Genomic DNA, 13,300 nt, shown 5'->3' on the forward strand with positions numbered 1-13,300 from the left:
GCATGAAAAATACAATTGAGCTGCTTGTGATATACAACCACAACGCTAGATGGGAGAAATTCCTACACAATGTCCCTTTAATGTCAATAAAGTTGAAGTGAATGTTAATAAAGTTAATCTCAGTAAAGTTAATGATAATTTAATAAAGTTAATGGTAATGTCAATGAAGTTAATGTCAATAAGGTTAATATTAAATTAATAAAGGTAATGTCAATGAAGTTAATGTCAATAAGGTCAATGTTAATGTTAATAAAATGAATATTAATAAAGATGAAGTTAATGTTAATGACAGAAGAATTAATGTTTCTTGTAATGGACAATATATCAGATGTCATGTCTAATCTATGCATTGTGTGTGTCTCTGTGTGTCTGTGTGTGTGTGTGTGTGTGTGTGTGTGTGTGTGTGTGTGTCTCTGTGTGTGGCTGTGTGTGTGTGTGTGTGTGTGTGTCTCTGTGTGTGGCTGTGTGTGTGTGTGTGTGTGTGTGTGTCTCTGTGTGTGGCTGTGTGTGTGTGTGTGTGTGTGTGTCTCTCTGTGTGTGTGTGTGTGTGTCTCTGTGTGTGTGTGTGTAGTGGAGCTGGGGCAGCACCAGTGGGTGGCGGCGCTGGCCGAGAAATACTGCGACTTCGACATCCTGGTCCAGATGTGTGAGCAGACGGACAACCAGAGCCGCCTGCAGCACTACATGGCCAAGTTCGCTGACCAGGTAGGTACACACACACACACACATACACATAACACACACACACATAACACACACACACACACACACACACACACACACACACACACACACACACACACACACACACACACACACACACACACACACACACACACACACACACACACAGATACACACACACACACACACACAGGTCCACATGGTGAGTTTCACATAGATGAATACGTACAACTAAGGAGAGGAGGATGAAAGGATAGAGGAGAGGAAGAGAGGATAAAATAATGGAGGAGAGGATGAAAGGCTAGAGGAGAGGAAAAAAGAATAGAGGAGAGGATGAAAGGATAGAGGAGAGGAAAAAAGAATAGAGGAGAGGATGAAAGGATAGAGGAGAGGAGGAGAGGAAAAAAGAATAGAGGAGAGGAGGAGAAGATAAAAGACTAGAGGAGAGGATGAAAGAATAGAAGAGAGAATGAAAGAATAGAAGAGAGGAGGAGAAGATAAAAGAATAGAGGAGAGGACAAAAGAATAGAGGAGAGGATAAAGGATTGGGGAGAGGATGAAAGGATAGAGGAGAGGAGGAGAAGATAAAAGAATAGAGAAGAGGATGATATAAGAATAGAGGAGAGGAAGAAAGAATAGAGGAGAGGATGAGAAGGTAAAGGAATAGAGGAGAAGATAAAACAATAGAGGAGAGGATGAAGGGATAGAGGAGAGGAGGAGAAGATAAAAGAATAGAGGATGAAGGGATAGAGGAGAAGATAAAATAATAGAGGAGAGGATGAAAGATAGAGGAGAGGAGGAGAGAGAACAAGGGAGAAAGAAACAAGTTGGAGGATGAAGGAAGGAAGGTAAAAAAAAAGAGTTTGAGAAAACAGTTAAGAATTTAAAAGAAGAGAAATAAAGATGGAACAGAAGGTGAAATAAGTGCATAGTTACATGTTTGTACTGTATATTTCATATTAAATCAGCAGGGAAGCAACATTTGTTTAAAAATAAAAAATGTTTTTTCAACATACCTTTATTTTGAAAGTCAGAGGTGAATTCTGGGAAATGTAGTTCTATCAATCATTGAAGAGTTAGTGTTTGTCATTACCTGATTTGCATCGCTACCCAATTTGTGACAATACTGGTCTGTGCATGCGCAGACCAGCCGCCATCTTGGACAGCTGTCTACGGCAACTCCACTTGGACAAACTTCATCTGGGCGCTGCCCGATTTGCGTAGTTAAGTCTGCTTAAAGTTCTGTACATTTAAAATACGGTACTGTGAAAATGATTTTTTTTTAAAAACTGCGGACGTCCGTCACCAGACAGCCGTGTTGTGGTAGTTGTGATTGTTTGTGGTTGTCATGGTGATGAGGCTGGCGAGGAAAGACGAGAGTAAACACTAAAAGTCTCTACCTCTGTTCCTGTTTTCTGAGCATCAAGATCCAGACCACCACAACCAACCCTCAGTTTACATTACTAATAAAGTTTTTTTTTTTAATAAAAAGATAAACCATCTGTGGCGACCACACAGGGCAGTGATCCTAAGTCAATTCAACTAAGTTTGTCCAAGTGGAGTTGCCGTACGTAGCTGTCACAAATTGGGTAGCTTTGCAAATCGGGTAGTGACAAAGGGGAAGAGGGGGAAGCTGCTTCCTCTCTTCCTTCCTTCCTTTCAACATACCTTTATTTTGAAAGTTATGACAGGGAACAGAGAGAGGTGAATTCTGGGAAATGTAGTTCTATCAGTCATTGAAGAGTTAAAGCAAAAGTAAGTGATATATTTGTGTTACCGTATTTTCCGCACTATAAGGCGCACCGGATTATAAGACGCACCTTCAATGAATGGCCTATTTTAGAACTGTTTTCATATATAGGGCGCACCGGAATATAAGGCGCATACCGTAGATGACCATTTAGTAGCAGTTAATATGCTAACTCCACTTGGACCCCGGGCGTTTATAAGAACCAGGCGCGTATTTGCAACAGGCTACAATTTATTTTAGCAATGAGCAGCACCAGACCATCATGCAAAGAACAAGGTCACCATAGCACCACTGGAACAAAACTACTCCCGACATCGTTATTGACATCAAACAATAAATACAAAGACTGTGTTACCGCGACACAGGGAGCTGATCATATCAGTGTTATGAACGATAGCGGGAGCGGGGGTCGATCGCGGTAATTTCAACATAGCGCATTTATCTATTTGTCTTTGTCTATTAGTAGTCCAGCGCGACCTATCCCGCTGGCGCACCTGTGTTTGTGTGTCTGTGTGTGTGTGTGTGTGTGTGCGCGCCTGCATGCGAGAGAGAGAGAGCGAGAGGAGGGGCTGACTGACAGAAGAGGTGAGAGCTGGTGATACGCTGTTAAAAAAAACTTTTTTTTCTGTGCAAGGCAGGCTATGGTAAACACTTAATCGCCCGGGCGTTTAATTGAACCGGCGTTTATTTTGCCAAATGAGCTCGGACCCCGGCGGCTATTAGAGCACAGGCGCGTATTTGCACGCAGGCGATTATTTGGTCATCTACGGTAGAATAGAAGATACTGCAGTCAAACTGGGGTTACGTTATGCATCCCCTAGATGGAGCTGAGTATGAATCAACCAATTAACCAATTGATCCATATATAAGGCGCTCCGTATTATAAGGCACACTGTCGTTTTTTGAGAAAATTAAAGGCTTTTAAGTGCGCCTTATAGTGCGGAAAATACGGTAATATAAGTCTTAAATAGTTATATCTTCCGACAGCAATCACTTACATAGAGTGTTTGGACTGAAACACGGGTCTGTCAGTCCCTCTGCTCTGCTCTGAGCCGAAGAGAAAACATTTATCGTATCCTACAGTTTTTATCCAATGAGGAGAGAGAACGGCATGCAGGGCTGTGTGTGCAGCCAAGGAACGCCGTGAATGTGGTGACGTAGGGACGAGGACTGTTATGGTGCGTTCAAGGCAGCCCGTAACTCGTGTTTTTCCGACCTGTGAAGTCATACCAGTTCGATCTGGTACGAGTTCACCGGTCGGAAGTTACGAGTGGCCGTTATAGTGACTTTCACCGGTAAAACAGGTCGGAGAAACACGAGTGGGTTGCCTGGAACGCTACAAAGTCGTAAGTTGTGACTTGAAGCTGTAATTTACGATTTCAAAAGCCTGCCTGGAACGCAGCATTAGCCAAAACGACCGGATCGCTTACTTCTGCTTTAACGTTGTCAGGTTTCAGTGTTCAGACTTTTAGCCTCGCTGTGAGTGTGTGATGCTGCGTGAGGAGTGTGAGGCAACACCCGATGACATCACTGACTTCCTGTGATGTCACTTCCTGTCCCAGAACTTTGCAGACTTCCTGTTCCGCTGGTACATGGAGAAGGGGAAGAGGGGGAAGCTGCTGTCTCAGCCGGCGGCGCAGCACCAGCAGCTGGCCAGCTTCCTGCAGGCCCACCAGCACCTCAGCTGGCTGCACCACGTCACCGTGCACGACTACCGCAGCGTAGGCACCGCACACACACAGAGACACAGAGACACACACACACAGAGAGACACACAGAGACACACACACACACACACACACACACACACACACACACACACACACACACACACACACACACACACACACACACACACGTAGCTTTGCAGTTAGTACAGGAAACTCACTGAGACAATTCAATAATAAATCAATACATTAGCTTCATTAGCTACATGCTATGATAAAAACATTAGAATTCATTGATAAAGCTGCTGATATGAGTTAATACGTCAGCAGCACATTACTGATGTTGTTATTATCATTATTTTAGATATACATTATAGTTTGTTTTGGGGGGGGGGGTCAGATGACAGATAAGTACATTAAAAAAAAAAATAATAGAACAAAACCAACTGTTGACAACACATTTTAAAACACTTTTTACACACACACACACACACACATCCTGTCCTCTACACTTTCACTTTTGTTTCCACCTTTGGTTTTTCTGTTCTGTTTCCTTTTCTCTTCAGCTCAGCTTCCTTCCTCCCTACATCCTTCCTTCCTCCCTACATCCTTCCTTCCTTCCTTACATCTTTTCTTCCTTCCTTCCTTCCTTCCTTCCTTCCTTCCTTCCTTCCTTCCCCTCTTCCTTCCTGTCTTCCTTCCTTCCTTCCTTCCTTCCTTCCCCTCTTCCTCCCCTCTTCCTTCCTCCCCTCTTCCTTACTTCCTTCCTTCCCCTCTTCCTTCCTTCCTTCCTTCCTTCCTTCCTTCCTTCCTTCCTTCCTTCCTTCCTTCCTTCCTTCCTTCCTTCCTTCCTTCCTTCCTTCCTCCCTCTTCCTTCCTTCCTTCCTTCCTTCCTTCCTTCCTGTCTTCCTCCCCCTCTTCCTTCCTTCCTTCCTTCCTGTCTTCCTCCCCCTCTTCCTTCCTTCCTTCCCCTCTTCCTTCCTGTCTTCCTTCCTTCCTTCCCCTCTTCCTTCCTTCCTTCCTTCCTCCCCCTCTTCCTTCCTTCCTTCCTTCCTTCCTTCCTTCCTTCCTTCCTTCCTGTCTTCCTCCCCCTCTTCCTTCCTTCCTTCCCCTCTTCCTTCCTGTCTTCCTTCCTTCCTTCCTTCCCCTCTTCCTTCCTTCCTTCCTTCCTCCCCCTCTTCCTTCCTCCCCCTCTTCCTTCCTTCCTTCCTTCCTTCCTTCCTTCCTTCCTTCCTTCCTTCCTTCCTTCCTATAATAAACCGTCCGAACTCGTCTCAGTTCATGTCACAGTGACACAAACTGTTTCCTTCCTGTTGATGCTCATGGTGACCAGAGAGCAGCAGCTGTACCACACACACACACACACACACACACACACACACACACACACACACACACACTCACTCTCACACACACTCACTCTCACACACACACACACACACACACACTTCGCTCATGTTCTGCAGCTTCCTTCTTGCAGCTCATTTCTAAATACAGTGGAAACCACAAGCAGACTCTAATTAATGTACACACACACACACACACACACACACACACACACACACACACACACACACACACACACACACACACACACACACACACACACACACACACTCACTCATGCAAACACACACACATGCAAACACACGCTGATGTGCGCACACACCCAAGCAGAACTTCCTTTATTTAAATGTGTGGTTTCAGTCGCTGCTTTCAGCGTCGACACTTTGTTGTTGTTGTCGTTTTCTGATCAGTCAAAACTTCAGTTTCATTTCTGAGTTTTCACCTCGTTCTCATGAAGTCTGAAGTCTGTTAGTTAGTTCTCAACATTTTAACGTTTTATGATGTTAGAACATTAAAACGTTGAAATTCATTAAGAACAAAGATTATTAACAGTAACATTATTTATCCTCTGCTCTTAGATCAGTTTGTCAGCGCACAACATGAATATTTGAAGACATAAAACTTTTTATTCATCCCACACAATTCAGTTGTTACAGTAACAAACAAGATGTAAAAAATAAATACAAAAAATATGCAAATATAAAAAAACAAACATATAAAACAAAAGATAGATAAAAACATTCAGTACTGTTATGTGGCAAGTTATTTAAAGGGATAGTTCAACATTTTGTCAAATTGGCCCATTGCCATAATCCCTACAGTCATAGCAGTAGGTTCGTTACCTTTAATTGTCGGTGCAAGCTGTTTTTAGAACGGCGGAGCAGAGCCGTGAGCTGCTCAGAGCTACGCTACGGAGGCTCATTATGGGATTTCTTGGTTTCCCTCATCAAACTCATCAAATACACAATCCAACAACTCCACAACGCTCTGGTGGACAAGTTGTGAGCTGCACATTCACCACGCTATGAGATAATAACACAACGTTACCACACAGAGTTGTTTTAGAGGGAAATACAGAGACTGTTGATGAAAAACTGTCCCTGAAGGCAACGTGCATCAGTGGTTTTACATGAATTTACCTCTAAAACAACTCTGTGTGGTAACGTTGTGTTATTATCTCATAGCGTGGTGAATGTGCAGCTCACAACTTGTCCACCAGAGCGTTGTGGAGTTGTTGGATTGTGTATTTGATGAGTTTGATGAGGGAAACAAACAAAGAAATCCCATAATGAGCCTCCGTAGCGTAGCTCTGAGCAGCTCACGGCTCTGCTCCGCCGTTCTAAAAACAGCTTGCACCGACAATTAAAGGTAACGAACCTACTGCTATGACTATAGGGATTATGGCAATGGGCCAATTTGACAAAATGTTGAACTATCCCTTTAAAAGAATATATAGTTACTGACAAAAATAGAATAAAGTTATATTTACAGTGTTGCTAGCTGGAAGTTCATTGATTGATTGATTGTTTGATTGATTGATCGTGTGTGTGTGTGTGTGTGTGTGTGTGTGCAGGCCCACAGGACGCTGTACGCTCAGGCCGACTCGGAGACTCGCTACTTTGTGAAGAAGAAGACGCTGCTGGCGCTGAGCAAACTGACGGCGCTGGCGTCCGACCTGCAGGACGACGAGCTCAACAAGCAGCTGGAGGGTAGAGACCCATCACTCTCATTATAGAGGATGTGAAGTTACGTCACGCCGCTTTGCATTGTGGGACGTTGGGCGCCATCTTTGGAGGATCGCGGATGTAAACACTTGCTTGTCTCCCTAAAAAAAGTTCCCAAAAGTCAGTCAGTGGAGGGAGGAAATCTGGGTCTTGAATCCAAAACGTAGGATCGACACCGTTAATAAGTTGTAGTTTTTCTGTGTACCTTTGTTTCTCGTTAAATTTGAGTTTATCGCGATACGTCCCTTCCCCTTCTCCGTTTCTTTTTTTCTTTTTGTCCGTCTTCCTCCGTTTTCCCCGCTCTCTGTTTACGTTTGCGTTCCTCCAAAGATGGCGCCGACGTCCCACAACGCAAAGCAGCGTGACGTCAGCTTCACATTCTCTATTGATCCGTCTGATTACTGATCGGTGTGTATTGATGACCGTGTGTGTGTGTGTGTGTGTGTGTGTGTGTGTGTGTGTGTGTGTGTGTGTGTGTGTGTGTGTGTGTGTGTGTGTGTGTGTGTGTGTGTGTGTGTGTGTGTGTGTGTGTGTGTGTGTGTGTGTGTGTAGACATGGTGGAGCAGGAGCGCTTCCTGCTGCACCAGGAGACGCTGCCTCGACAGCTGCTGGAGGAGAAGCAGCTCAACGCCGACACCATGCCGCTGCTGAGCGCACACAACCTCATAGAGGTACACACACACACACACACACACACACACACACACACTGCTTCTGTTATTTAAACCGATAGTAAAGACAGAGTGGAGTCGTGTTAACTCTTTGACTGCCAGCCGTTCTCACAGCAGCTTCCTCCAGCTTGCCAGGCGTTTTGCAGCTTTCTGACTGATTTTCGTAGACCCACCATGTATTATCTACTGTTACTACACACACATTCAACCCATCACAGGAAAGATGAGGGTCTCTACTGTCCAGCAAAAAAACCTGTTTGTTTCTATCTTGTTCCAGTCTTGTGAAATTGGCGGTTGAATATAGGTTAGTTTAGCCCAAAAAGCCATTTTGGCACCAAAATCCTGAGAAAAAGAGGTTTTTGTGTCGGGTGTCGTTTTCAGGTTGAACCAGAACAATATGACCCTAAACCAGAACAACTGACTCCTTTATGTTTAACTTTATGACGCCTCAACATCTGTACAGTTGTTCTCTCAACAAAATCAACACTGATAAATGACTTTTGATGACACACACACACACACACACACACACACACACACACACACACACACACACACACACACACACACACACACACACACACACACACACACACACAACCTCATAGAGGTACACACTGACACACACACATCCTGTCCTCTCCACTTTCACTTTTGTGTCTGCCTTTGTTTTTTCTGTCCTGCTTCCTTTTCTCTTCAGCTTCCTTTCTTTCTTTCTTTTTTTCTTTCTTTCTTTCTTTCTTTCTTTCTTTCTTTCTTTCTTTCTTTCTTTCTTTCTTTCCTTCCTTTTTCTTTCTTCTTTCTTTCTTGTCTTTCCTTCCTTCCTCCCTTCCTTCCTTCTTCTTTCTTTCTTTCTTTTTCTTTCTTTTTTTTTCTTTTTTTTTTTCTTTTTTTCTTTCTTTCTTTTTTTCTTTGTTTGTCTTTCTTTCTTTTCTTCTTTTCTTTTTCTTTCTTTCTTTGTCTTTCCTTCCTTCCTTTTTCTTTCTTCCTTCTTTCTTTGTCTTTCCTTCCTTCCTCCCTTTTTCTTTCTTTCTTTCTTTCTTTGTCTTTCTTTCCTTCCTCACTTCTGTCTACCTCATCATCCTTTCCCCCCCTTTTCCTTCCTTCCCTCCCTCCCTCCTCCCCTCTTCCTTCCTTCCTTCCTTCCTTTCCTCCCTCCTCCCCTCTTCCTTCCTTCCTTCCTTCCTTCCTTCCTTCCTTCCCTCCCTCCTCCCCTCTTCCTTCCTTCCCCCCCTCCTCCCCTCTTCCTTCCTTCCTTCCTTCCTTCCTTCCTTCCTTCCTTCCCCTCTTCCTTCCTTCCTTCCTTCCTTCCTTCCTTCCTTCCCTCCCTCCTCCCCTCTTCCTTCCTTCCTTCCTTCCTTCCTTCCTCCCCTCTTCCTTCCTTCCTTCCTTCCTTCCTTCCTTCCTTCCTTCCTTCCTTCCTTCCTTCCTTCCTTCCTTCCTCTCTTCCTTCCTTCCTTCCTTCCTTCCTTCCTTCCTTCCTTCCTTCCTCTCTTCCTCCCCTCTTCCTTCCTTCCTTCCTTCCTTCCTTCCTTCCTTCCTTCCTTCCTTCCTTCCTTCCTTCCTTCCTTCCTTCCTTCCTCCCCTCTTCCTTCCTTCCTTCCTTCCTCCCCTCTTCCTTCCTTCCTTCCTTCCTTCCTTCCTTCCTTCCTTCCTTCCTTCCTTCCTTCCTTCCTTCCTTCCTTCCTCCCCCCTCCCCTTCCTTCCTTCCTTCCTTCCTCCCCTCTTCCTTCCCTCCTCCCCCTCTTCCTTCCTTCCTTCCTTCCTTCCTTCCTTCCTTCCTTCCTTCCTATAATAAACAGTCTGAACTCGTCTCAGTTCATGTCACAGTGACACAAACTGTTTCCTTCCTGTTGATGCTCATGGTGACCAGAGAGCAGCAGCTGTACCACACACACACACACACCCCACCCACGTTCTGCTGCTTCCTTCTTGCAGTTCACTTGTACACACACACACACACACACGTAGCTCTGCAGTTAGACGACACACAGAAACACACATATACACACACGTACACACATTAATTCTGTGTGAACAGGAAACTCACTGAGACACTGTTAGTTCACAAGTTCACAATTCAATAAGAAATCAATACATTAGCTTCATTAGCTACATGCTAACACATTTATTTAGGGAACTTGATCACAAAAACATTTGAATTCATTCATAAAGCTGCTTATACCAGTAGAGGAATTTGTTGTTATTATCATTAATTTAGATATACATTATCATTTTTTGGGGGGGGGTCAAATGACAGATAAGTAGACCTACATTAAAAAAAAAATAGAACAAAACCAACAGATTTTTACTGTTGACAACACATTTTAAAACACAAACACTTTTTCTCCACAATATTTTTATTTGAGTTTTAAGCAGCAAAGAAAACAGAAAGCAGAACACAAAACAAACACACAAAGAACACCGACCAACAAGCTGCTTCTGCTATTTAAACAAATAGTAAAAACACAACAAAGTGGAGTCTTATTATATGGTGTAATGAAAAATTATTAGAAAAATTAGAATTAGAAAAACGTTATTGTCCCGCCAAGGCAGCAAATTCATCTTTGGTCTCACTTATAGACAGAACAGTCTGTCAGAACACAAACGCTTGCCAGCAAAGCTTACATGAGACAAACAAAGTCAACAGCGGTCACATCACATACAGATAGTAAAAATAAAAATAAAATCCCCTTTACTGTGTCTTGATGGCATTGGGGATAAAGGAGCCCTTGTAGATCTTTTTCTTTGCTAGAGGAACTCTATAGCGCCGCCCTGAGGGAAGTTGTTTAAATTCACTGTGTAGTAAAATAGAAAAGAAAGAAACTAAATAAATAAATATAATCATAATCTTGTAAACTGCTCCAACTACAATATAAATATAATAATATATTATAATTATAATTATTGTATAATTGTTATTAAACGTCGTTGTGTCGTTCCTCAGCTCTACATCTGTGACGACAACCGACTGGCCAACGAGTACGACTACAAGAAGGCTCTGGACCTGCTGGAGTACATCGATGAGGTCACTTCCTGTTTACACTTTACCCTCCCACTCCTCTAATAAATAAATAATAAACAAACAACAACAAGCTGTGTTTGTGTTTGTGTTGCAGGACGACGCCGTCGACATCGACTCGCTCAAGTGTGAGATCCTGGGGAAAGCTCTGAGGAGAGACGAGTAAGACCCGATGGCTGGTTGTTGTTGTTGTTGTTGCTGTTGTTTATTATTGTTGTTGTTGTTGTTGACCTCCTCTCTCTGCCCGTCTCTCAGCTGGTCCTCGGCCGACGGCAGCGACGACCCTCTGGAGGCGGCGAAGGACAGCATCTTCGTCAAGATCCTCCTCAAACTGATCCAGGAAGGTGAGAAACTGAGGAGGAGGGAGGAGAAAGAGGAGGAGGAGGAGGAGGAGGAGGAGGAGGAGTCAGGGATGCAAACAGCGGCTGAAAAGAGAAACTCGCTTTTTTCATGACCAATTAGGTGACTTGTGTGAATCGTTCAGATCCGAAGAGTTTTTGTTTTGAGGGGGGGGTCTCAGCGTCTCAGCTGGGGTCAGTAAAATGTTTTTCTAACAGGCTGACAGTGACAATCACGTGAAACTGAGGCAAACTCATTCATGGTCTCTGATTATACTGATAACAGCCGACCTCCAATGTTGATGCGCGACGTGCGCGCTCGTTAAAGCGGTGCGTATCCGCGTACATCGGTGTGACGGCGACGCCGTTTTTCCCCCCGTCCGTGGAGCTGTGCGCCGCGGACATGCACGGTTCTCTACGTTGCTGTGTCAGGCAGGTGTCTCGCACGGAGCTCTGCCCCGTTTCAGAGGTGCAGGAAGCCCTGAGTGGAAAGACGTCGCCTCTGCGATGTAGAATGTGTTCAATTCAAAAACACATTATATAGGCCTATATGTCCATTACACACTGAATGAAACATCCCATGTCTTTATTTATTCAGTTTATTTTAATAGTAATAATTATGACTAACATTCAGTGAAGACCTAAAATTCAGTATCTCCAAAATGGAAATATTGCAAAGGAATTTATTTTTTGAAGCATTTTTAATATAGAAATGTTGGCCTTCTGAAAACTATGTCCATCTATATGCACTCAATACTTGGTTGGAGTTGAACTACTGGAAATTGACTTTCCCATGATATTGTAATGTTCTTATTTGTTAATGGTTAATGAGAGGAGGAGGAGGAGAAGTTCTCAGCTCTTAACCTTTACTGAACCGTCTCTCTGTCTCTCTCTGTCTCCGTCTCCATCTCTCCGTCTCTCTCCATCTCTCCGTCTCTCCATCTCTCCATCTCTCCGTCTCAGGCGTCCCTCTGCAGTCGTACCTTCCTGACGTCAAAGACCTCCTGGACTCAGACGACCTCAGCGCGTTGAGGTCCAAGCCGTACTTTGAGTTTGTCCTTCGAGCCAATTATGAACATTACCTGCAGGCCCAGATGTGACCCCCCCCCTCCCCCCCTTCCCCCCGTTTCCCGCCCGTTTCCCTGGTAACGCCTGCTGCACTTCAGCTTCAGCTTAGATCCCGTTGAGTTTTTTCATCAGTGTTTGACTGAATCCTTTTCTAAATAAACGTGTGGATTATTTCTGTAGCTGGACTCTGATCTCTGCAACAAACCTCACAGTTCAACACACAAAGACATTGAAGAGACACGGCTTTAACATATGAACATTAAAGCTCCAGTATGTAACTTATTTGGCTTTTTTTTATTATCAAAAATCAAACCTGTCTTTCATAAATACGTATTTGACTGAAGGTGAATCACAGCTGCTACAAAGTAAAGCTTTCTGGTTCCTTAGAATGAGTTGTTACAAGTCGTTACAAATACATAAGTGGGCGACGCACCGAACCGAGGCGGCCATGTTGCATCGTGACCGTAGGTAACCACGGAAACGGCCTGTTAAAACTGTCACCACTGTGTAGTGTGAGGAAGGACGGAGGCACCGGTGTTGCATTCAGGTGCAGTCAGGCAGACGGCCGTCGGCAAACCAACCGGATGTCATTTTACTCCACCAGAGAAAGACGGTAAAACAATACCACATCACCATGACAACATGTTGTCAGGCCACTTGTTTACATAGAGGCTTGTTTATCCTGTTACATGCAGCGTCTGTTGTCTGTCTGACGTCTGCCCCATTTCACCTGAATGCAACATCAAGAATACGTTCAGATATGCAACCGCACCGCTAGATGGGGGGAACTCCTACACACTATACCTTTTAAGGTAAAGAATGAATGAATGAAAGTTTATTTGAACACGGAATAAAAGAACAAAATAAACACAAACAAGACAATGCAAAATGAAACAACAACAAAACCTTAACACATTTATGTTCAAAGGGAGTGGGAAGAAGTCAAATCTTATTAAGAAAGGAAAAATAACTGTGATAGATTAACAGTTATTTATCTACACAAGAAAATAATAATACATAAAAAAAACA

General features: G+C 43.7%; 1 protein-coding gene across 1 annotated transcript in view; it reads left to right on the forward strand.

The window, feature by feature from the left end:
* LOC310993265 (nuclear pore complex protein Nup133-like) overlaps nt 1–12,390 on the forward strand; it is a gene marked incomplete at its 5' end in the record, with an annotated part of 32,587 nt that extends 20,197 nt beyond the window's left edge. Inside the window, 8 exons of the mRNA XM_083981580.1 lie at nt 572–705; nt 3,997–4,155; nt 7,022–7,157; nt 7,725–7,843; nt 10,791–10,871; nt 10,963–11,027; nt 11,121–11,209; nt 12,167–12,390. Coding sequence (XP_083837706.1) covers nt 572–705; nt 3,997–4,155; nt 7,022–7,157; nt 7,725–7,843; nt 10,791–10,871; nt 10,963–11,027; nt 11,121–11,209; nt 12,167–12,303 — 920 coding nt within the window. The 3' untranslated portion in view covers nt 12,304–12,390. The remainder of the gene's footprint in view (nt 1–571; nt 706–3,996; nt 4,156–7,021; nt 7,158–7,724; nt 7,844–10,790; nt 10,872–10,962; nt 11,028–11,120; nt 11,210–12,166) is intronic.
* Nucleotides 12,391–13,300: the final 910 nt, after the last annotated feature.

Source organism: Trachurus trachurus (assembly GCF_905171665.1).
Source record: "Trachurus trachurus genome assembly, chromosome: 1".
Lineage (NCBI taxonomy): Eukaryota > Metazoa > Chordata > Actinopteri > Carangiformes > Carangidae > Trachurus > Trachurus trachurus.